Source organism: Columba livia, chromosome 9, assembly GCF_036013475.1.
Source record: "Columba livia isolate bColLiv1 breed racing homer chromosome 9, bColLiv1.pat.W.v2, whole genome shotgun sequence".
Classification (NCBI taxonomy): domain Eukaryota; kingdom Metazoa; phylum Chordata; class Aves; order Columbiformes; family Columbidae; genus Columba; species Columba livia.
The window spans coordinates 16,445,783-16,469,572 of record NC_088610.1 but is presented as its reverse complement, the minus strand read 5'-3'; the positions used below and the strand labels follow the sequence as shown (position 1 = coordinate 16,469,572).

The 23,790-nt window shown below is 45.1% G+C and overlaps 1 protein-coding gene across 2 annotated transcripts in view; it reads right to left on the bottom strand.

Annotated features, from left to right (window-relative positions):
• The window catches only part of PID1 (phosphotyrosine interaction domain containing 1), an 87,202-nt gene extending 80,674 nt beyond the window's left edge, over positions 1-6,528 (bottom strand). The window contains exon 1 of one of the 2 annotated variants that reach the window (XM_065073981.1): positions 6,371-6,528. In XM_065073981.1, coding sequence (XP_064930053.1) covers positions 6,371-6,400 — 30 coding nt within the window. In that variant the 5' untranslated portion in view covers positions 6,401-6,528. Of the gene's footprint in view, positions 1-2,676; positions 2,805-6,370 lie in introns of those variants that run through there. The other variant, XM_065073983.1, reaches the window with a different exon arrangement.
• Positions 6,529-23,790: the final 17,262 nt, after the last annotated feature.

The window sequence follows — 23,790 nt, the reverse complement described above, 5'->3', positions numbered from 1 at the left end:
CTCATGCAAAAACTTTGAAGCCTTGAAAGATATCCTGAAGGTATAGAGTGCCAAAAGAACTGGGCTGTAAGACTTCCTGGACGTTCGCGTCCACATGACTCAAGCTTAAATTTCAAATACTTTTCACTTTTTCCTTCTGACATAATATTTAATAAAACCAGAGCTCAGTAGCAGTATCAGTCCTGCTACATATGTCTTGCAGCAGTTTCTGCCTAGACAGCTGCTTGTGTACTTTACACTTACAACCTGTTTGTGTTTGGTTTAAAGAAGAGCTTTTCCATATGCTTTTAAAAATTAAAAACTCTTGCTCTGAATGCCTGTATACTGCATTTTTTTAATAGATGCATGCATCTAAACACCAGACATACAACAGAAAGCTATGTCCATTTTGAAAGCAACAACAGCACCTAAAACCACATTACATCTGAACAGATGCAAACAAACATCAGAAAACCAATGCACCCATGATTACCTTGAAGTCATCACACATGGGTAACACTGCCCAGAGGTGACTTCTCTCAAGTGAAGAGTTTCAAAATTGCTGACATAGGAGAGGTGCTTGATGTGTATACTACGTGGTAGTGAATGCATGCAATATGCATGTCCTTAGCAACAGAGTCTACCATCCCAAAACCTAAAAATTACCAATAGATTCAAAATGCAGTGTTGCAGAGCACAGTGACAAGTCCCAACAAAATGAGCAATGTGTTTGTGAATCCTCAGCAGGCAGCACTCATGAGCAGGAACACCCCAATACTGCTGCCTTCCATTTTTTCACTTCTACCAAAACCCACACTGTGTTTTTACTGCCATATCTTAATGATGCAGAGGTCAATTACACTGAAAATTCAAAGAGTACGCTAAAACAACTTTACACAAAAGTACTTCCCATGGACTTCACATGGGCTGTATAAGTTAGACAATAGAAAAATTAAGCCTCCGGGTTCAGGGAATCAGATCCCAGGGTTCAGGTCCCAGTAAAGGACCTGAAGCTTCCTGCACTCCATCACCTACTTTGCATCATCACATCTTGCCCACTGTATTTCACAGCACATTAGAAAAAGATGTGGAACTGTGTTTTGTGAAAGACACAAACTCTAGCAATATAAGAATAAACCACAGCCATTCACTATTAAATCCTTGCGCAGAAATGGCCCCAAACTGTGGGTATTGGTAAAAATATTGAATTTCCAGATAAGCAGACAGAGAATCAATCAAGTCCTACCATGAATACTTGGCTGTTTGCACATCCTTATGAAGCCACTTCACCACATGATGTCCATTCCTGCAGCAGGAGGGCAGCTGGCTGGGCGGGGAGCCAGTGGGTGGCACAGGGGTCTCTAGCTGCCCTGCAATGGTTTGGGCAGGCCCAAATGATGGCAGAAACCAAGTGACCACTTGACAAGAGGCAAATGCATGGCCAAGAAAAGCATCTGAAACCTCAGTGTTTTCTTAGCTGGACCCACAGGCAGAGGCAGGATGCAGGATGGGAGCGGGGTCCACAACACAGCACCCCATCTGCTTCCCAGCACCTGCTCACACGAGCCGGTGGCCAGGCCACCTGCACAGCAAAGTGAGGGCTCGTGGCCACGGCTCAGCTCAGGGATGCCCAGTGTCCCAGCACAATGACAGGCAGCACCAGCACCACGGTGTCTCCCACTCCAGGAAAAAATTTGGATGTGGCTATCCCCATCACCCACACACATTAAGGGAAGCAGGAAAACTTATGAACAGGGCTTATAAACAGCATGACCTTGGAAACTATGCACCCACTGGGATTTACTATCTAGAAACAATGTCTGGCATCAAGCTTCCAGGAAAAGTTAGGTTTCAAAGCAAGTAGCAGTCATGTCTCAGCCACACAGAACTGCATGAAGACCTTGTTTTCAAAAACCACTTCAGAGTCCCATGGAAGCATTGCCAGAGCTGGCAGTTCCAAAATCCCAGCTGCACCGCCGAGGGCTCCTGACCCTTGTGTCTCAAACAGGCACGAAGGGCACATTTGGAAATAATTTTAAAGAAAGATTTTAGAAGATTTTCAGCATCATTTCAACCAGTGCCACTGCCACAAACATCTAGCCAAAAATCAGAGCATGATGCTTGTAATCATTGATAAGCTCTGCTGCAAACACGGCCATGAAAAACATACGCCAAAGGTTCAGCAAGTCCTGGGCTGCACCCCAGCCTTCCCACCAGGGAGAACAACACTTAAATATCCAAATGACCCCCTGGTCACTGCTTCAGTAGAGGATAAGGGGAGGTACTCGCGTGTTTGGTACACTCGCATTTTACTGAACGCAAACCAGGAATGCCACAACAGCAATTACAGGGGGAAAAGTCTTCAGAACAGGAACAGTCCCAGATCATCTCTCTTACATTATGCATGAATAATGCTAGTGCCTGTGTTAGCTGCAAAATCACAATCTTCTTGAGTACTGCCCCAGAGACTCACTGATCCCTATGGTATATTCCTGTAACACCCCCAGCTGTGCCATTTCCCATGTAACAGACTGTCCTGCTAACTTTGGAGAAAACACACCTAACTGTGACATTGCTATAGGTAAAAGAATCACAAAAGGGGGAAGGGAAGGAAAGGAATAGCAGCAGAAAAAGCAGAATTCACCATGTTATGATGTCAAGGAAATTCCAGAAACCTGGATATTTATGATTTTCTACCTTATTTGTCTAATCCATTGAATCCAATTCAAGTCTTCCAGAAACAGTGAGGCTTCTTCATTAAGCAGCAGGATAACAGGAAAAGCTTCCATCAGAAAGAAGTGGAGAGCAGAGTGATTTAAAAAAAAAAAAAAAAAAAAAAAAAAACAAAAAAAACACAGCCTTTTCCAGCAAAGCCAGAAACCAGTGTCCCAGCTGGAGATGCCCAGCTCATGCCCCAGCTCACCGCATTCTTATAACCCAGCTGATGGTGACACTTCATCCCTATTGCGTATGCATGAGCTCTGCTGCTGACCTCACTACTGGAATCGCATCCGTCTAGTCAACGCCAAAAACTTCAGAACAAACCGTGAAACTTGACAGGATCAAACACATTTGGAACAAAAGTAGCTTTTACATGAACAGCCACAGACCAGGAACGCGCAGCCTTGTTGTACACCCTGTGAGACTGGGAAAGGAGACCCACAAGCCACAGATGAACGTGTCAGAACATGACAGAAGTCTTCACACCACAATGCTCGCTCCCATTTAAGTTAAATGTATGCAGTTCCCCTTCGCAATGAGGGCAGGACCAACCCACACCAACAGGCAGTCACTTCCAAAGGGTGTTCATACTTCCCCTTACTGAACCAGGCCAAAAGAAATATTCTGAAAAATTAAAATATTTTCACTGCCGTTTTTACTTAGAATGGAGCTGCACTTCACCATGGCTGGATATTCACACAAGATGCATCCAAGTCAAAATTATGCCACATACAACTCACACATGAAAACATTAAGAAAGCTGTGCCAGCTTCACGCTTTCTGTACCTATACATCAGCTCAACAAGAACCTATAGAAGAGAGGGTGAGACCTGTCATTGTACATCCCCCAAACAGCCTGCAGTAGTGACTTGACATAACCCATAGTCGCAGAACACATGAATAAAGAACACAAGGCATCATCTACTCTACCTATTGACCAAATGCCCCCCTGTTACAACCAAAATCCCATGCCCAGCACCCGCCCAACACATGCTTGCCAGTCAGGGTGAACACTCATGACATCAGCAACAAGCAAGAGGCACCCACTTTCAGCACCCCAAGATTTTTTTCACAGCAGCTGGGTGCCAGGAGGGAGGGAGCCTGGGACAAAGAGAGCAATATGAGACACCTGAAACTGAATTCAGATGTCAGGGGAGAAATAAGCAAAAAAATCACATATTTATGCCTTGCACAAGCTCTCCTTGCGGAGCGTTGGGAGCAGGGGTGGGTGGGAAGCAGTGCCAGCAGCTCTGGACAGGCTGTTGGTGTGGGTTGGTCCTGCCCTCATTGCGAAGGGGAACTGCATACATTTAACTTAAATGGGAGCAACATGTAATTCTTGGAGGCAAAGGGGAGAGCGGGCTACTTGGTTCTTTAGCAGAAGAAAAATTCAAAGGGGTTGAGGATATTAGATAGTCCATTGCCCATACAACTCTGGCTTGCATGTATGGATTAAGACCCAGTCTTCAATTACAGCATCTCATTCTAGATACCCCCAGCATCCTTCCACTCACCACATTCGTTTTGTCCACTGTTCACTATGTTGTTATTTAACCTCTTGTGTGACCGCAGAATTATTATGGGCTTCTTGTGTCTTTTCCAAGGCTCTCCCTTCTCCCCATTTTTAGGAACTGGTACAAACCAAATACATCATTTAATTCTGTAATTTTGGATCTCTCTAGCTTGTTCTTTCAAAGCACCTACAGCCCTTCATACAGCAACTGCTGTTGGCAAGAACTGCATTTACAGGCACTCAGCATTTTGGGAGGCATAGGACACCTGGAACCTCCAGCTAGAGGCAACCAACAGCAGGTTGCACAACATCAGTGGCCATTGCTGACTTCAGTGATCATGGCTCCCTTCCAGCAACAGGGAGAAGGAGCATGGGCTCCCCTCACCACAGATCTGTGTTGTGCTGCAACAGATAAGCGAGAGGCCCAGCAAGCTCATCTCTCCTTCAGGTACCCGTGGGTCCCCACAGCACCTGACCTTTCCCACCTGCTCCCAAAGGCAAGACCCCACCAGTGCGCAGGATGTGTGAGGTAGCTAAATAAGGTTACGCTCACAAATTTATTCTGCAAAACATAAGCATTTTATTCTCTTCAGCCATGTGTGCTTTTGTAGGCAGTATTAGATATTTCTGATATTAGTATCTTGTTATTTTTAATACCTTCTAGTTCCAGAAAGGAGGCACGTAGCCAGTCCATACAAACCAAACCAGCACATGGCTATTAACCTCAGCTTTTCCTCTTCTTTCCCCTTCTCCTTTGCCCCAACTGCTGGGTGCATGGGAAACCATGCCCCCCTGAGCACAGGTGATACAGATACTCTCACCTCCACAACCAGCCCAAGATCATTAACTCCTTAACACAGGTGATCTTGCTACTTGTGTTTAGTACAGAGATGTTTCTGGCCAATGTAGAGAAACAAATATATGATAACACATTGACATAGCTTTTATCTTGGAATCCATAAACTATGGATGTGGCACGGCATTTCTATTCACTAAAATCAAGTTTCTCGTTGTAGACAAGAGGTGTCAAACTCATTTTCACAGGGTGTCACATCAGCCTCATGGTTGCCTTCAAAGGGCCAAATGTAATTTTAGGACTGCATAGATGTAACTACTCCCCTGGTGAAAATGAGTTTGACACCCCTGTTGTAGAGAAAAGTATGTCTTTTTAAGAACAGGAATTATTCCCATTACTGGCTGGTGCAGATTAAAGCTCACAGATCTGCTCAGCCTGGCTTCAATATCAAATCAAATATCTGAATTTTCTATTTGATTGTATCAAAGCAAATTCTCAATCTGAATTTCAAAAGCAGTGGTAACCTTTTCTTGTCATCAGCTAAGTCCATTGATTCTTACTTAAAATGTTTGGTTCTCTCTCACTAGACACTTGCTCTGGAAACTATATGAAGTCTACACAGTGGAACTACAAACTGAGTTTTATTTCATCTTGCTCACTGGCTGCCTCAGATTTCACCCTGAATATGAAATATCCATAAAAGCATAAATTTAAAAAAGACAGAGCCCAGGGCTGGCAGAACCCGACCCGCTGCGGTAGGGTGCAGGCTGCCCTGCGGGCACAGAGAGCGGGCGCAGGGAGACTTAAGTTCCCATAAGTCAACAGGACCGGTAGATTTGGGGGTGACAAACGGCTCCCGCGGGATTTTGTGTCCTCCACGTCCCACTCCGCGGGTCCCGCGCGGCCACGGGGGGTCCCGTCCCGCACCACCCCGCACTAAACATCCAGGCGGTGGCCGGCCCGGCGGCGCTCCCCCTCAACTAAGGGGTGCGTAGGGAGAAGCCCCAAAACGGAGCTTTCTCCGCCGAACCCCCCCGAGCGGCGCCGCCTCTCGGGACCGGGGTGGCCGCAGCCGCAGCGGTGCCCTCCCCGCCTGCCGGCACCAAAGCCGCGCCGGGAGCGCCAGAGTCGCCGCTCAGCGGCAGCCGGGACCCGGGATGCCGCCGGGGCAGCACCTCCCTCCCCCCGCACTGTGCATGTGTCCCCCCTCGCACACCCACCCTCGGAGGCAGGGGGACAAGTTACAACAAACTCCCGGTACCGGGGGGTGATGCTCCGCCGGCCCCGCTCCCACCGCCACAGCCCCACCGCCGCCACCCTCCCGGCCAGCTCCGCGGACTCGGACCCCCGCCCGGCCCTACCTGCAGCCGCTCCGTGGCCGGCTGCCACATGGTGCCGCGGCGGCGGGAGGCGCTGCCGAGCGGGGCCGAGCGCTGCTCTCTGCGGGCGCGCTCCCCTCCGCGCTGCTCCCGCCCCGCCGCTCCGCCCACGCCCCGCCCACGCGTGTCCACCGCGGGGCGGCGGGGCGGGGGCCACGCGCGGACCCACTCGCCAGCGCGGGGACCGGCTGCAGCGCGGCTGCCCGGTGGGACAGCATCCATCCCCCGCGGGGTGGCCTCCACCTGCAGCCGCTCCCCGGGGACACGCACGGGAAGGGGAGCAGGGCAGACACCCCCGCTTGCCCACACGCTCCGCTGTCCCCCCGGCATCGCGCTCTCTGGGCAGAAGTGCCAACCTCCCCACTTGCACTAGCTGTACGCTGCCTGGGAGGATGGAGCCCCCTCCAGAGGCAGCTGAAACTTTTTCCTCCTTTTCTTCAAGAGGTTCACACCACTTCCAAGTCAGCAGAACACTGTCCTGCCCCATAAGGTCCTGCCTGTACCTGTGGCCAGGCTGCTGCTGGCATTGAAGGGGCACAGAGCACAGGGAGGCACTGGTTAGGGTTCAGATCCCTCCTGTCCTGTCAGCCCCAGGGTGGCAGAGGGGTCTCTGCAGCACACCAGCATTAGCCCATGCTCAACCACTTCACAGCACCAGCATCAACAGCCCCAGCAGGACAAGGACAGGCTTTGGGACTTGCATTCTACTTCTCTGGGCCAGTAAAATACTCCATGGCATGTCTTGACCACCATTCCCCACAAAAAAAAAAAAAAAAATGAGCCTCTGCTGCTACATCTGGGGTGCAGACAGAGGACTACGGGTATAGTGCAGTGGGGAGCTGCCCCAGCACTGCCAAAGCTGCACTCAGCCTCACCTCGCAGCCCAGGCCCCAGCTGCGCTTCTGGCTCCTCCTGCCCCCCACGGCCCTGCAGGAAGCCTGAGCCACAGGTGTGACAGAAATATGACCATTTCCATGTCCTGAAAAATAGAGAGCACCAGATTAAGGTGTAGCACTTGCAGTAGACAGACTTGTTTCTGAACACTGAGGTACAAAACATCATGTCCCCCTCGTCCCCAGCCCCAGCTGTACTCACTGCACGCACCCACCCGCCTCCCTCCCAGACCTGCTGGATACACCTGCACTACAGCTCACCCAAGCCACAGCACAGCACTAGCCACAGATCCAGCCACCACAGGGGCATATAGGGAAAATTGTTGTCAATGTTATTAAAATAACATATGAATTGCAACATTCATATCACCCCCACAATTACCTGAATTGGTGTTTCCATCTCCTTAGACAGATCCGCACTGCAGCGCTTGCCAGGCAGGAGGGTCAATGTTGTTACTCACCCCAAACAAGCCTTACAGCCCAAACAGCACCTTACACTGGCATGGGACATCCCTTTACACAGTAAAAGGCAAAAAAACAGACCTGAGCCTTCTTTTTGGTATTCCGGAGATTAAGAGCAAAAGTTCCAGAAGTACCTACATGACCTTGGTGCTTGGGACACTTTTTAAGACATGGCAGCTGGTCCCCACTCGTGATCAAGGGAGCAATGCCAGGAGTGCAGTGCAGCCCCCGGCCCTGACAGGAGCAGCGGGGTGGTGGCGTGGGCGATCTCCCATGGCTCTGCCCCAGCACTCAAGGACATGTGCACTCTCTTCCCGGGCTTGTAGAGGGGCATGTAGGCATTGCTCTTCCCCATGGAGATCAGAAATGTCACAGGAAACGGAAAGTCTCTGCAGCCTCCTGAACTGCACCAAAGAACACACTTTCCAGGCACAAAATCTGTCCCCAGCCCCCCGTGGTGACCCCAGGCATCTGGGGGACCAACACCAAGACACATTGCAGGATCCAAGCACAGCTGCATCTGGTCAGAGTGAGGCCTCAATGAATGTGAACTTTTAAATCATTTCTGAAAACACTTTGCTGTTACATGCCTTAGCAGTAACGGCTTAATTAAAGGAGTTCAAGTCTTGCAGCTTCATTTATTAATACATCACTGCCCTCTCTCCAGGAACGGAAGCATTAACCCTGCATCAGCTCCTGACCTAGGCACCTACCAGAGCTCTCACCAAACAGTGTGTCCCTGTTACCCTCCTGTTTCTTCCAGCTGATGCTTACAGTCCTGTGCAAGGGAGGCATTTTCAAAAGGTCTCACTGTTCCTCAAATAAGCCTTGGAGCAGCTTTATTGATCCTTCCCATACAGGTAAATCCACCCGTCACCAGTGCCTGAGCCAGCTGGGAGCAGGCACAACACAGGCTGTCAGCAGCGGTGCACAAAGGAAGTTCAGGATCTGCAATTAGCAGGAGACCAACCCTATAGCTAGAGGCTGCTTCTTTCCCAGTTTACATTATTTTATACAAACAGAAACAATTGGGGGGGAAATCTGCCTTTACTGCAAATGGGTAGCACCTTTTTAGAACAAACAAGCAGAAACAGTAGCTTACTCAATTTCCAAAAGGATGTGAAAACAGAAAATGAGTGCTCCAAGCTTCAGGCTGAGGTTGTAGGAAAGTAGAAATATGCTTGTGGGTAGGAATGAAACTGATTAAAAGCAATCTGTGAGCACCAGGAACACCACCAAGCATGCTCCCCAAGCCTCACCCCTCACCGAGACAGTGAGCAGGGCTGCAGGGAGAACACAGCTATGGAAGCACCCTGCTTAGGTTTTGTTAGTCTCCAGGGGTACTTGAGCATCACCTGGGTTACACTGTGTCAGGAAACCCAGCCCTGCTTTTGCCCTTTCACCATGCCCCAGGATGCCTCTACGGGAAACTCACTTTTTGGCTGGACCGGGTGCTGCTGGGGTGGCTAGGGCACCATCAATTAAACTCGAGTGACTTCATGTCACAGTCTCACTAAGATGAGGTCATTTTTACCTAGACTTCCCAGTATTTTAATCCAAGGATAATTTTTTATTGTATATCTAAGCTGTTTTGCATTAGGTAAGTTCTGCTCACAGCCAGCCAGAGAACTTTTGGTTAAATAAATAAAGTTAATTCATATTTCCAGGATGTACCATGTTCCAGAATGTGCTTTTAAGAAAATACAGATATTTTTACTAATAATTTTCCTTTTACTGTGCCAAATTGTGGAGTTTCTCTTCTTGTAATGAGTTAATATTAAGACAATTCTTTCTGAGTACTGCAATACATTATACAGGTTGGTCCCACTTCTCTCAGTCTCCTACACTTCTGTGGTTGCAAGACAGAAATACTGGAGCCAGGAGAGTTCTCTTATTTCAAAGAGGAGTATTTGATGCAATAAGACCAGTTTCACTTGTGTTCACACAGTAAAGTTTGAGCGTTTCAAGTGACTCCAGGACATTTTCTCTTTTTCAATGGCTCTTAGTTATTTACTTTGTCTTCCTTTAGCACAACCTTATACCCTAATATAAGGTGTTTACAGCAACATGGCTCTTCCGCATTTGAAAACAAAAATGAACTCAGGGGTTTAACTGTAAACATTGCCTTTTTAATTAACTGAAACTGTTTAATTGCTGATCCCAATTAATTATTTTACTTCACAAGCTCCATTTAGCTTTAGAAGTACTATTACTTCTCACTGAAACATCACTAAAAAAGTCAATCAGTTATGTAAATGCTGCTTCCTCAAATATTGTGCAGACTTTGCATGTCCTGTTTCTAAGATCCTCTTTTAGATTACGCAAGTTTACAAAGAGTACACGAGTCATTAAACACATCTTTCTTCTCTTCCATAAGAATTCAGTTTACCGTGGGTTTGTTTTTGGAGGGTAAGTTTGCTTAATTAGCAAATTTAATGTTCTGTAAAGTGCTGTAATTAATAACACACTTGCAAAATCTAAATATGTTTGTTACTCTTAAACATGTCAGCTTGTTCCAAGCAAATGCAGCATCCTTGCACAGATGAAGGACACCAGATACATTGTATGAATTTTCTGATAGATTTCTGAAAAAATGTTTTATGCCTAAGCAACCCAAAATACCCAAATACCAAAGTAATTCAAACTGTTTCTTTTGACAACTTTGGTATTTTAACGTTCCAGTTAAGAGTAAATATATCTTTACATAGAACTTCACCTCTTGCAGAAGTCAAAGCTAGATAGGATGCCAGACCTCAACTTCGTGTCTAACTGGTATAAACACAGCAGAGTTAAAGCCCAAGGTGGAGATTTCCAGCTCCTGTGGCAGTGTGCGTGCTTTGGGGACTCGGTGTGGGGAGCTGCTCAGGGTGGATATGGCCAGGCTGGATGCAGGTGGTAGCTGGGGCTACCATCAGAGCATTGGTGGTTTGCAAATGCTGACCATGAAAATATGGATTTTGAGGGGACTCAATCATCTGCAGGGCTCAGGGCTATTGAGAAACAACCTGAATTACAGTGACATCTAAATGGCAGATATACACCCTTTAGTAAGTACAGCAGCATCTGGCTTTGTATTCCAAACCCAGGAGATGCTTAAAGCCCTGTTGCTGTTGAAGTAGCAGCTATTCAACAGCAAAGATGTTTCATTCAAATGCTGACAAATTCAGTTCACATACATCCAAGTCTTGTGTTTTGGTAAATTGAAAGGGAAATTTACTTACATACTTTCTAACCATAAAATCCCAGTGGTGCAGTACCATTATTTAGGTAGTCATTTTTATTCTGATTATGTAGGTGCATTGGTGCAGCTCCACCAAAAGTGGTTCAGCTGAGGTCGCTCCTGCTTGCAATGCATCTGGCTTATTATCCCCTTCGCAAGTATTTTAAAATAGCATGGGAAGATGCTATAAACCTGAAGCATTGCAGCGTTAATGATTTGTGAAATTGAGGCAGCAGCAAGTATCCCAGGGAAGGGAGATAATTCATGTTCAGATACGTCATATTCTCCCACCCATCTAGACTGGACTTGCCAGGTATAACGAAGTTCTGATTTCCAAGTTGAGAAGCTCTTGCTGGGGTTCCCATAGCAACCAGGTGTCTTTAATGACCTGTGCTGGTGCCAAAAGAGGTTGCGTTTCTGATTACCTCTTCAGCTATAAGTACCCCACCACCTTCCCCAAGTACCAGGGTAGCTACTTCTCTTCCTCTACCAGAAATAACTGGGAACATGATTTTCAAGGTGCCTAGACTAAATAAAGGTATGCAATACACAAGTAGTGACCTATTTGGCTGTGTTTATGTGATCTCCCTTTTTTCTTCTCACCTTTTGGCCTCATCTGTAGAAAGGCAGGTACTTGGTCTCACTTCTCCCTCGTGTGGGCACCGTACCAATCCTACTCACAGCAGCAGAGAAAATAAACGACCAAAGCCGTGGTAGGTCAAGAAGTGCAGAACGGCGGTTGCTGAAAAGGTCTTGCATGGATTTAAAAGGCCACCTCAGTTCTGTGCAGGACCAAATATGTGATAATAAAGGGCAAAACAAGTTTTATTCTTAGTATTCCCATCACCTCTGCTGGGCAGCATCTCCACCACGGCCTGCTTGAGTCGCGGTGAGCGAGCAAAGCCAAGCTCCAGCCTCCCGGCAAACACAAAGCCGCTCCTTTGGAGCAGCCAGCCTGCTCGAATCAGCCCCGCACATGCCCCTTTCTCTCTTAACCAGCATGAGGAAAGAAAGGACGAGCCCGCGGACTTTGGCAGCGGCCGCGCGGCGGGGGAGGGCTCGGGGGCTGCGGCGGCTCCCGCGCCAGGCGGCCCCTGGCCCCGCGCCAGCGGCAGGAAGCGCCGTGCGGGGGGAATCGAGGCCACCGGAATCTGGGCCGTGGGGGCGGCGAGAGCAGCGCCCGGCAACGCAGGGGGGCGAGGGTGCGGCGCGGAGGCTGCGGGCCCGGCAGCAGCGCCTCGGTGGGAGGCGGGGGACAGGCAGCTTGGGGACAGGGACAGGAACGGGGAGGCGTTTCGGCAGGCAGCAGCCTCCAGCTGCGGTGCCAGCCCGGGCACAGGGCGACACGAGCGGGCTGTGTCCCGAGGAATCCCTCCCGAGGAGGGAGGAGACAGCGAAGATGAGAAAGGGGGAACAGCCGAGGCTGGGAGCCTCAGAAACCCAAAGGACAGAGAGGGTTTGGGGAGGTGATGACATGATGGGGCAGAGGAAAGGCCGGGCAGACAGGACAGAAGTCCTCACCTACCCAGGGAGTGCTCCCACCGCGGGACCAGTGACACGGCTGGTGGCCAGGCACCTCCTTGCAGGGACAATTACATTTCCCACACAGCTTCTAAGTAGCAAATTTTGCATTGACATACCTAAATAAGCCTCGGTCCAGCTCTTAAAGCAGCAATTAATCTTGTAAACAGAAGAAAATAACTGGCATAAAATCTTCAGGCTGACACGTGCCAGACATCTCCATCTTCACACTATCCTACATCCAGAAGAACTAGAAATAAGACCTGTTAAGAGCCCTGTCAGCTCTGTACACCTTTGACTGTATTGTATCTGTGAATTACCCCTGATGACTTTTAAATATTTGTTTGTCTGTAATAAACAGAAATATTTACCTCCACAAATCTATACAGAGATCATGATCACACTACACCTGGTTTACACTAAGCTAAATCCATTACTCTTTTCTGAGTTGCACAGATGAGACTCCGTGAACTTAGTTTAAATTACTTCTGATATTTAACAACGTAAGTGAGAGGAGAATCATGTCTATAAAGTTAAGCTGTTTTTAGAGAAAGCACTGAAAACAATGGAATTCTAAAAAAGGAATGAAGAATCATAAGTGACAAATAAATATTTAGGCAGTTTAATATATACTGGATATTTCCTCCAAATAAGAAAGTTCACCAAGAAAAGAGACATTTGACAGTCTACAATTAAAAATTTCATTCATAAACCATCACTAAAGCAAGAAAAAGGTTTGGCAATCTGTCATCTAGATTTCACAATTTCCAACTACCAAGTTTATCTGTGAAAATAGGAAGTTTACTAGAAGCCACACTTCCTATTTCAGTGCATGTGCCCACGAGTTATTTATAGGCATTAGGAGATGGCCCAGCTGTGGCAATGTGGGAGAGGTTTCTCCTTCCCCCACTTGAGCACAGGGATGTAAAGAGCCACTGTTATAACCACCCAAATTCTCCTGGAAACACCTGTGAATACAAAGGTTCTTTCACAGCTAAAACCAGATAATTTTCACGTTACATTGCAGAGGTGTTCATGGCAGAGAGTGGAATAGGATGTGTAATGGTATCAGTGTCATTTGTGTAAGGCACTCACTGTCCTCCACAGTCAGCAACTGGTACCGATAAAACACTAATACCAGAGTAAGTCAAAGCACATAAAGGGGCAGAAAACTAGAAGCACTGTAGGACAAGAGACAAATGTGTGAGATGGGCAACAGAGCAGAGTTTGGGGGTGAAACCATGCTCCAATTCACCCAAGTTCTAGTTAAGAAAAGACAGATGGCTGAGTGGGCTGTGGAGGAGGGCCCCCTTCTTGGTCCAAAACCTGGGCACAGCACTGAATATCTGGAAGATTTTTAACACATGTGCTGATGAGTGGATGTGAACTGTTTTGCTGGCAAATACCTGTAGTGGTGGTAAATATAGATTTACAAATAATCCAGAAGAGCCCAGGAATCATCCTTTTGTGTACAATAATTTAGTGGGACTCAAGTCCCTTCTAAGTTTTTGAGAACCAGAGTGAATGTAAAGTCCTCACTGAAGGTATAAAGCTGATGCTGATTTTACCAAGTTTTGCAACTCAAAGAACTCTACAGACATATAAAATGTCTTAAACCCCAGAAAAGGCAAGATTACATATCAGAAAACTAGCAAACCTCAAAAGTCATTCATTAAGCTCATGCTTAAATTTCAGAATGAGCAGTCTCAGTACAGCAAGGCAGCTGGACTCACATGCTTTGCTCAGTGCCGTCTGGGAACTTGTTTCAAGCTGAAAGCAAAAGATGGGGTAAACAGACTGACCCATCAGAGTCAGCGGTGCTCAATGGATCCATCACACAAAATGCCAATGCAATGTTGCTGAAGCAACTTTTGTGCAGGTAACATATCTATGTGTAATTTTGAGATGGATTATTATGAGATGGGTTTTGCATTTTTCCTTTCAAAAAGCTTATTAAGCATTGTTTTTTTAAAGAAATCTAAAGGTTGTGTGCCTCTGGTGTGTAACACAGGAGTACGTCCCCATGCTGAGATAAGGGATTTGCCAAATATTGCTACAGAACATTATGGAGAAAATTGCGCTCATAAATCACCCCTGACAATGAAGTTTGAAGAAGTGAGATGTAAATCAGAGACAACACATGAAAGAAAAAGAGAGATAATGAATTCTCAGAAATCTCAAGGCTGTGTTGCTTTCGAATGAAGAACACATTTAACTGTTAATTTGAAGTCTGATATTATTTCTCTGCCCACAATTTCTGCCCTTCTTGAGAAGTACTGCCAGACGGAAAAAGAGAAAACAACTATACTGTTTATGCAAAATCAGGGCTTCTTGAAAAACAATTGAAAAAACACGGGTAGGGCCAGCCCTACTGCTAGGGTGGGGAGGGTAGGGCAGTAGTTTTGTTGGGATATTTTGTTTTGCTCTGCAGACTGAAGTCTCCTGAAGTGGAGTGAAATTAGAAAATATTAACAAATGTGTAGAGAAATTGCATACGGAAATTTTGTACTGTATTGCGTGAAGTTTTAAAATGTCATCACCTTTACTATAATATAATATAATAATCTATCCAAGTGATATCTTTCAAAATTCAGCAACCTATATGACTAAGTAAATCACAGCTATGAGACATTTTGATTTAAACCTAATATGTCAGTCAATACTGCAAGCTTACCACCCTATTTTAAATCTCACATGTATTAAAATATAGTAACTCTTCAAAGCTATCAGGAATTAAGGCATCTCCATGGAATTGTAAAATGCTCTGTCTGTGGAAATGAAATTGGTGGAAGATGGAGGAAAACTGATAAACTCTGCACCTAATTCAGTGCTCTAAAAATCTCCTCCAGGCTTTGTCCTTATCACTGCAGGACAACACAGAGCATGGGGAAAGAAGGGAAGCAGTGTGCTGAGCACTGGAGATAAAAATAACTGGTCATCATCTTTTACATGTAGAACAATCTCAATTTCAAATTCATGGCAAGTTGGAAGGGGAATAGCATAATAGGCACATGTGAAAGCAGATCTTATTTGCATGACATTTTGCTGGTTTTGTTCTGACAGAACGTTCCAGCAAATATCATACAAGGGGAAAACAACTGAAATATATGTTCAAATTAAAATGACGGGGTGTATTGGTGTCACGTTCAGATCACAAATAAGACATTATGGACAGCACAGCTTATGTACAAAATCCTTGAAAGAAATTATTCTGCATCATGACAGTTATTGCCTGGTTGCCTTCTTTACATGACAGATACAAAATAGTGGTTCAAACAATCACGGACTGCTCTGCAGAATAAATATCAGTGCCATATAATGAGATCTACAAACACAGTTTTCAGTAAGTTAATACCAGTTTCAGCTCTCTGTAACCTTTGCATGTGTTGCATGGTCCTCTTGGAAAAAGGATCAGAACTGGAACCGTTTGTACATGTTCTGTCTCAACACAGTATAAAAAGTAAGCTGACTGCTAGGAGACCAAAGAAAATGTGCACTTCAGCCATTATTTTTCAAAAAAATAAGCTAAAGCCAACCTTCTGGAAGGTGGCTCAGGTAAATGAAGCTTTATCATGCACGAAATTGCCCTCATGGCCCTCATACTCATTGCCAAAGAGTTTTCTTGAGGCTTGTAGTGGCCAGACATGTAGATGAAAGGGAGCAAGAACTGAGATTCTACGCCTTGGTTTCATAGGCTTGAGGGCATAAGGCATAATTCCCAGGATGATATTGTAAGTAAATACACTATTATATTTCAGTTATTTTAAGACAGGAATGTATACTAAGCTATCAGATGGGACAGCTATTTTAAAGCAGATTTCCTGATGGTATTTTCACGAATTGGTGGTTGGCCAAAGGCAGATACACTAGGCAAAGAATATAAAAGAGTTGTGAGTGAAGGTCTATTTCCCCATTCAACAAGGCATTGATAATATTTTTCAACCTGGCTGAGATTTTATTTATTAGATTTTATACAGATTCATAAATTTCACATCTACTGAAACACAGTGTAAGTCATTAGCTAAATGGAAAGTCTTGGGAAACTTTTTTTTTTTTAGAATCTTTGACATACAAAAAGTTTTCATGAAAAGATCTCAAAACATTTCAGAGACATTCATTAGCTTTCCTTACCTCCTTACATAGGAGGTAAATTTAATTACCACAGTTAGAATTTGGAATAAATCACCACCCTGTGAACTTAAGGGCTGTACTGATAGAAGGTGATTCACAGTGAGAACCTGTGAATCTCTTGTGGTTTCCTCCCGCTATAGCAGTGGGACAATGCTCGTGGTGCCACTGTTGCATTTGCAAAGGCTTCTACTCAGACCCTGGAAGTGTCCCAAACCACCAGCCTGACAAGCAAGGCTATCCTTTGTTTCCTGTGGATACATTCACAAGTCACATCCATGTGGTCTGACTCTCATTGGAAGCATCTGTGCTGACATTTTGACATAAACATGGCCTATCTTTGTTATTATTAGAAGTTGTAGATACTTTCCTCCCAGGAAGAGTTCCAAGCAATCTTGACTTTATATTTCTATGTCTAACACCCCAAAAAGGGACAAAAATGCAACTAAGCCAAAATGCTGAGACTTTCAAATAAGGAAACAATAGGAAACCATGGCTTGAGGACAAACAAGGGCATTTGAATAGGCTACAGACCACCACCTCTATTAATGTAACATTTAGGCACTAAACACTACAGTCCTGATTGAGTAATGTCATGCTGAGCTATTGCCATCCTGCTGCAATACCGGATGCAGGCTTTCATCAACCACAGCATTTATGGGAAGTGAGGAAGAAGAGATTTAACCAACGACTTACAGAGATAGATGAGTCAAGAGAGGTTCATAGATTCATCCTGATCCAACTTGCGAAAGAGATTCACAGCAGAGAACTCTTCATTGACCAACTTTAATCTATTTTTCTTGTTTGTCTTCATCTATGGTGTCGATGGTTAAGTCTCTCCATCAGATGCTAATGCCCCAGAGTGACAAGGCAGATACAACATAAGCAAAGGGAGAAAGCAGAGGACGATGAGATATATTTCAGCAATTATGACCCCTCTAATCGCTATCATTGGGAGGTGAGAACCGAGTCTGCTGCTGACAAACTAATCATAATTGCAGCTGCTACATGCCAAAATCATCTAAGTTGCATTAGGCTGTTTTCTTTTTCCACAGCATTTACACACATTTTTGTTAACTTACGGATCTTATATCTGATTTGTAGGCTCAAATTCCAGGCAGATTTATTTCAGATCAGTTCAAATCCATGTAAGTCAATAAAAACTGCCATGATCAGAACAGTCACTCTCTGATTTCTTTGAGCAGTGGCCGGCTGACATCCATGTACATGCATATGCACAGGACCTTGCTCATATGGAAACATGAACGGAGTCCAAAGCTTAAGACACTACAAATTCAGATTATTGTCTATGTATGTACTACTCCCAGGAGGTGAATGAGAAGTCACAGCTGGCTTCGTAAGAGATTTCTGTTCTAGTGCAAGGAGCTACCTCAGAGGGAAACAGACCAGTCCACAGGAAAAGAAACAAATAAAAAAATCTAGATTGAAGGGCATCTCCTTGAGGTGATAGAGCTGCTTCCAGAGTGATAAACATGATCTTTCCTGGTCTGTGGGATTCTAGCAAAAAAGTCCAGGGTCAGTGAACTAGAGCAGATTGTTTCCCTTAGGCTCTTCCTGGTCTGTTATTGAAGCAAGCACAGCAGACCAGCTTCTTTTCCTAAATGATTAACTTTGCTGCCTTTCCTGCCCAGCACATCAGATAAAGAAGTTTATTCAGTTAGCTTATTTGTTTACATTCCTTTGCCAAAGATCTCACCAAACAAAGCCTATTTGATGATTTATTCTTTGCTAAAGGAGAAGCTTATTTACAATAATCATCTTATCATAAACTTCTTAAAAGGAAGATTTGGAACTGGAATTCATAATAACAGAGAAATCTGACTTTTCCAGGGAGGTCATTTTTGTTATCCATTTTGCACTGTAGAAGAAATGAAGCCAACTGAGCCCAGATGGGGCTGGATGTGGCATAACCACTTTGAAGTTTTGTTTGTTTTCACTGGTTGACCCACTTCTCATCAGAAGGAATCACCTTCACCTAATTGGAACTCTTCCAAAGTATGAGAGGGAAAAAGGATACAAAGGATTAGGATCCCAAGTCCCACAGAGAGTGCCCTGAAGCACACAAGTTGCACAAGAGGCATCACCTCTAGTGCAAGCAGAGAGGGAAGAGTCAAGAAATACAAAGAACTTCTGAGCAACCCTCTCAAGCAATCAGCACATCAGATGGAGAAGGAGCTGGTGGGAGCACTGTACTCTGCCTGTCTTTGTAACAATCTCCAGCTATTTCAGGTAGCAGCAGTTTTCTGATTGCTCTGATTTCAGACTCAGGCCGATCCCATCTCCCTGAGATGTTTAAGACTGACATAAAGGTAGCTCAGAGTCAAATTTGCCTCATGCCATCCCTTCTGACCCCACACAGACAGGTAGTGTTGGCAGATGCTCAGCCAAAGTCCTAAGGAAGGGAGAACAAACTTGCAAAGAGGAGAAAAGAGCAGATTGGCTCCATATTTCTCATTTGGCACTGGCTAACTGCGTTGCTCTTCTCTCACTGCTCACCTGCTTGTGCAGAGCATTTCACAGGAGTAATAGACTCCAAGAGACAAACAATCCCTCACACTCACTTTTTTGTTATAAAAGTTGCCTGAAAGCCATAACCATGACCTGGTGCATCTCTCTCATGGTAGCCAGCAGATCGATAGAGAAGGTTTGGGCACACACTGGAGGGCCTGGAGGCTCATGCAGCCAACAGCTCGCACAGAAACCAGGCTGGAGGCAGCCGAAGGGCGGATGGGCTGGATTTGCTCCTCTGTAAGGACAGGGTACGGCTATGTCCACTGTAGTGTGCCAGTTTGCTCTGCAAAAGCTGAGCAGTTGTGGGCAAAATGAGAAAGGAATCTCAGAGAAATTTTTGACAGAAGGACTTAGCCACATGAAAGGGAAAAGGAGCTCTCTGTAAGCATAACTCTGGCAACACAAGTGAGGAGGGGCTGTTTAACTCCTCACAGCCATCCACACAGAGAATCATATTCAGGGGTGTTGAATTCATTCCTCATCAGGTGTCTATTGCTATCAAAAGAGAAACTATACATCTTCAGCAATGTCATACCTGCTCAGACATTTCTCAACAAAGCCCTGCTGGAGAAAAGCCAAGATGTTTCTAGATATGAAGCTGAGATAGGATGAAAATATCAATGCTGTGATTGAAGTTTCACCACATGAGACTTCACTGAACTAAGCAATGTTTACTGAAGTGCCATATAACTATGGTCAGATTTTTTTTATTTTTAGATGCAGAAAGACAGCAAAACAGTTTCCCCAAATATGTCATAAATACCACCTTCAAACTCCCATTATTTTCAAAGGGATTAAGCCCACAGAGACTTTTGCCATTTGAAGATACATTTTAGTGAGCTGAAAACTCTTCAGTTCTCATTTCCCTTACACCAGTGTACCAGTTGGCTATGTTTGCAGTGGAGGGAGTAACAGCAAAATCAGACCAATGTTTTTGGTGCAGGATGTTACCCAGCCTGGATTGACAACACACATGGTTAATCATGGCAGGAGATGCCTCAGGTCTCCTTCTAATTACTCATAAGCCACCTGAGCCTTTCATGAGCTATCCCCACTGCCCCTGACTCTTGGGCTCCCTCCAAGCCCACCATTTGATTCATGTGCTAACAGGGTCAGCTGAGAACAAACAGAGGTCCCACAGGCTTTCCCTGGCTGCTTATCCAGGGCCCAGCTGGGTCAGGTCTGTGTTTCCAGGCCTTTCATCCTCTGCTTCACTGAATAGCAGGAGGGGCAAGAGACGAGAGGCTGGTGGCAGTGACAGGAGTAATGGCCATGCCACTGCCTGCTCGCAGCATGGGTGCACGGCAGCACTTCTGCTGCCGCCTGCTCAGCCTGCACTGCCACTGCACGGGGACACACCAGCGGTTTTTGAAATGGATCTCCAAAGCAGACGGACGGCTCTGTGCTCAGCAGCCTTCTGCAGCAGCAGAAAGGCCAGGTGCCCCCACCCAAGGAGCAGCACATCACAACACAGCACACAGCAATGAGCCCTCTGATGGGGGCACAGCCTCCCTTATAGTTGAGAAACACTGCCTCCTTCACGAGCTACCTGCGCCCCTCAACAACACTGGTTTTCACCAGGTATTTGGAAGAAGATGAAGTTTGTTAGAGCTTAAGGTGGATCAAGATCCAGCGTCTTCCCAAGTACAAGGTCTGCTACTGAAAACTGGTCTTGGTGGGGGACCAAAGCTTCAACTATGTGTCACCTCTGAAGCCCACACAGGGGCTGAAGCTGAGGCAATCGTCTGGTTTTTCTCAGCTAAAGTTAGGGTTGCATCTGTAAGTTTTAATGAGGATAATTCGTGTGTTTTTAGTCAAATTTTCTAGCTGTTGTGTTCAACTGTTCTCTTGGGACTTGCATTTATACCATACTGGAATTAGTCCAACCACATGGACAGGGACGCTATCTTCATCATTTTGGACTGATCCCATCCAGAATTCATGTAAATCATGACATTTGTCTCTTAGCGCATGTATCACAACTCTGAGCTGTAACTGCATGTTTCACATCACCCCAAGAAGCATGCAAGAATAGATGTCCATGCTGCTGGAGGAAAAAGACTCAGTGATGTTCTCCTATTTCTAGATGGAAGAGGAAGGAAAAAGGGACAAACCTGGGGAGTGCACAAGTACTGGAGGTTAATGACAAGCCTGGAGACTTGTCCCCATCTGCAGGAGGAGCTGGAGCCTGTTAGCCCATTGCCAGGGGGAAGAGAACATAAAATTGCCTCTTCCTGCAGGTGGTATTTGCTGTGCATCTATATTTGCTCCCTGTACAGAACAACCCCCACTCTGGTTTGGGAACAGGATATGGAATAACCAGTGTCCTTTGTCTGCATTCATATATATCAAGAGAAAGACATGATCTGGTGTATAAAGACAGTAACTGACTTGTTCTAGCAGCTTCAGAGCTGCTCAGGATGGGTTTGTTCCCTCCAGGTCTGAGGGCTGCTCCATCTGGCAGGCAGCACATTGCCTCACAAGTATCTCAGAAGTGCATGGTCACAGGCATAGTGCATGCATAACGTGCCTTTAGAGTTCAATAAAATAAATTGGAAGGAGCAAAAGTAATTTTCAAAGCACAATTCACAAGAAGCACAGGATGATTTACAGAAGCTAGAGGCTGCAAGCTGACAGGAAAATAGCTCCTCAGAAATTACTTATCTTTCAGGTCAGTCACTTGAGAAAAATATAGGATGGTCAAGAATCACTACCAAGGTGTGATTTGTATGCAGAAGGGCTGCTGCTCATTGCAACATCTCTCTTGTACAATATGGACTATGAATATGTATGTTCCCTAGAACAACAGAGTTGCTGTTTCTGTGCTTTATATAGATTTGCAGATCTTCAAAGATAAACCAATATTTTCCCACTGGAAAGGCTGAAAATTTTGAAGCATGAGTATTTCTTTTCTATCTGATTAACAAATCAATTATAACACCAATATATTTGCTCTTGTTCCACGGAAGTTACAAAAAATGGCAAAGGGCAGGGGTGTCAGACTCATTTTTCCCTGGGGCCACATCAGCCTCGCAGTTGCCCTCAAAGAACTGAATGTAATTTTAGGACTGTATAAATGTAACTTCACCTATCCTGGTGAAAATGAGTTTGACACCCCTGGCATAGGGTATAGCTTCTTCCCAGCCCTTCTTTCTAAGAGGTTCTTAAAACATTCCTGAAAGTCACTTGGAAGTCACCATAAACAAAAGTTTCCACACCTGGAGTAAAGCAGCAGCAGAAAACTGTACCAATGAAAAAAAGCTACTCTGGCAGCCACCAGATGCAAATGCACCAACTTTGTCATAGAAAACTGTGTCTGAAGAATGAAAGGGAGCCTTGAATTTAGCTTTTTAGGTCTCTTACCAGTAATGATTGTCTTGGTCCAACATCACTGAAAGTCCATGGTAGCAGGTACAGGAGGTCAGGAACGGTATTCTTGATTTCTGAGATGCATTTGGCATTTCCATAATTCAAACACAGCACAGTCTTACTAATCTGCACATTCACCATCCAGCCATTCCTAACCATAAGAAATTCTTTGAATAGTGCTTTTCTTTAACAGGTAACAGTTCCAGTTCTACTAAAAGATGTTTTCATTTGCTTTCATTTACAACATTTTGAATTTGGCCTGTATCTGCTGCATATACTATCTTTTTTTTTTTTTTTATTATGAACTAGAATGTAACCTCACAAGAAAATTTACATTTTAGCAACATTAACAGTTTGAGTTACAATAATTTGCTTCTTATCAGCACTAGTCGTGCAAGATGTAGAAAATAATTCAATTGCTATGACTGTAACCACAAGTAGTAATAATAATGAAATTCAAAATTGATAGTAATATATCAGATGCATGCTGCCCACCTAAACAAGAGAGTGAAACCAGTGGCAGCTTTCTTATCTTTACAATTCCTCATTACGTTTGTCTTTAGCCGCTGACCTGAGGTCTGGAGACATCAGTAGCAGCAAGGAAAGGGAAGGGCTGCCTGAGACAACGGCTGTTCTCTCATAGAGGTGATGAGAAGTTTCTGTTTTCCTGGGGACATCTTTTTTTTTCTGTCTGGAAATGTTATTTATATGAAATATGAAGATTTTGGATGCATTCCAAGATTCTTCAACATTAAGAGGTCAGCCAGAGCTTAGCTCTTTAGTGCTCATCAGCCTGTAACATAACAGTGCTGACTGGACATAGCACAGCACCACACAGCAGGATCTACAGGTAGCTGCAGCACCACACAGCAGGATCTATAGGTAGCTGCAGCAATTTCTCTCTATATGATGCAGCCTTGGCTTCCCCAATGGCAGGCCTCTCTGAAACACAATGTCAGATCGAGCCTACTTACGTCAACAGGTTGTTCTGTGACAAAACCTTACCCTTGCTACAACTTAGAGCCCAGATTCGCAGTCAGATCCACTCAGAACAGGGTGTGATTCGTATGGCCCAGACTGCAGGACAGCATCTGTACTCCAGCGATGTATTTGTCTCACTTTTGAAAGATTACCTTGATAACAAGGCCCATTTTTTCCTATTCAACTTAACTGCTGGAATATCTTCTTTCAGCATTATTTGTATGCTCAAGTCCTTTCAAATTTTTAGAAAACATTGCACTTTCAAATGAAGAAAAACAGAAGAAACAGCTGCAATC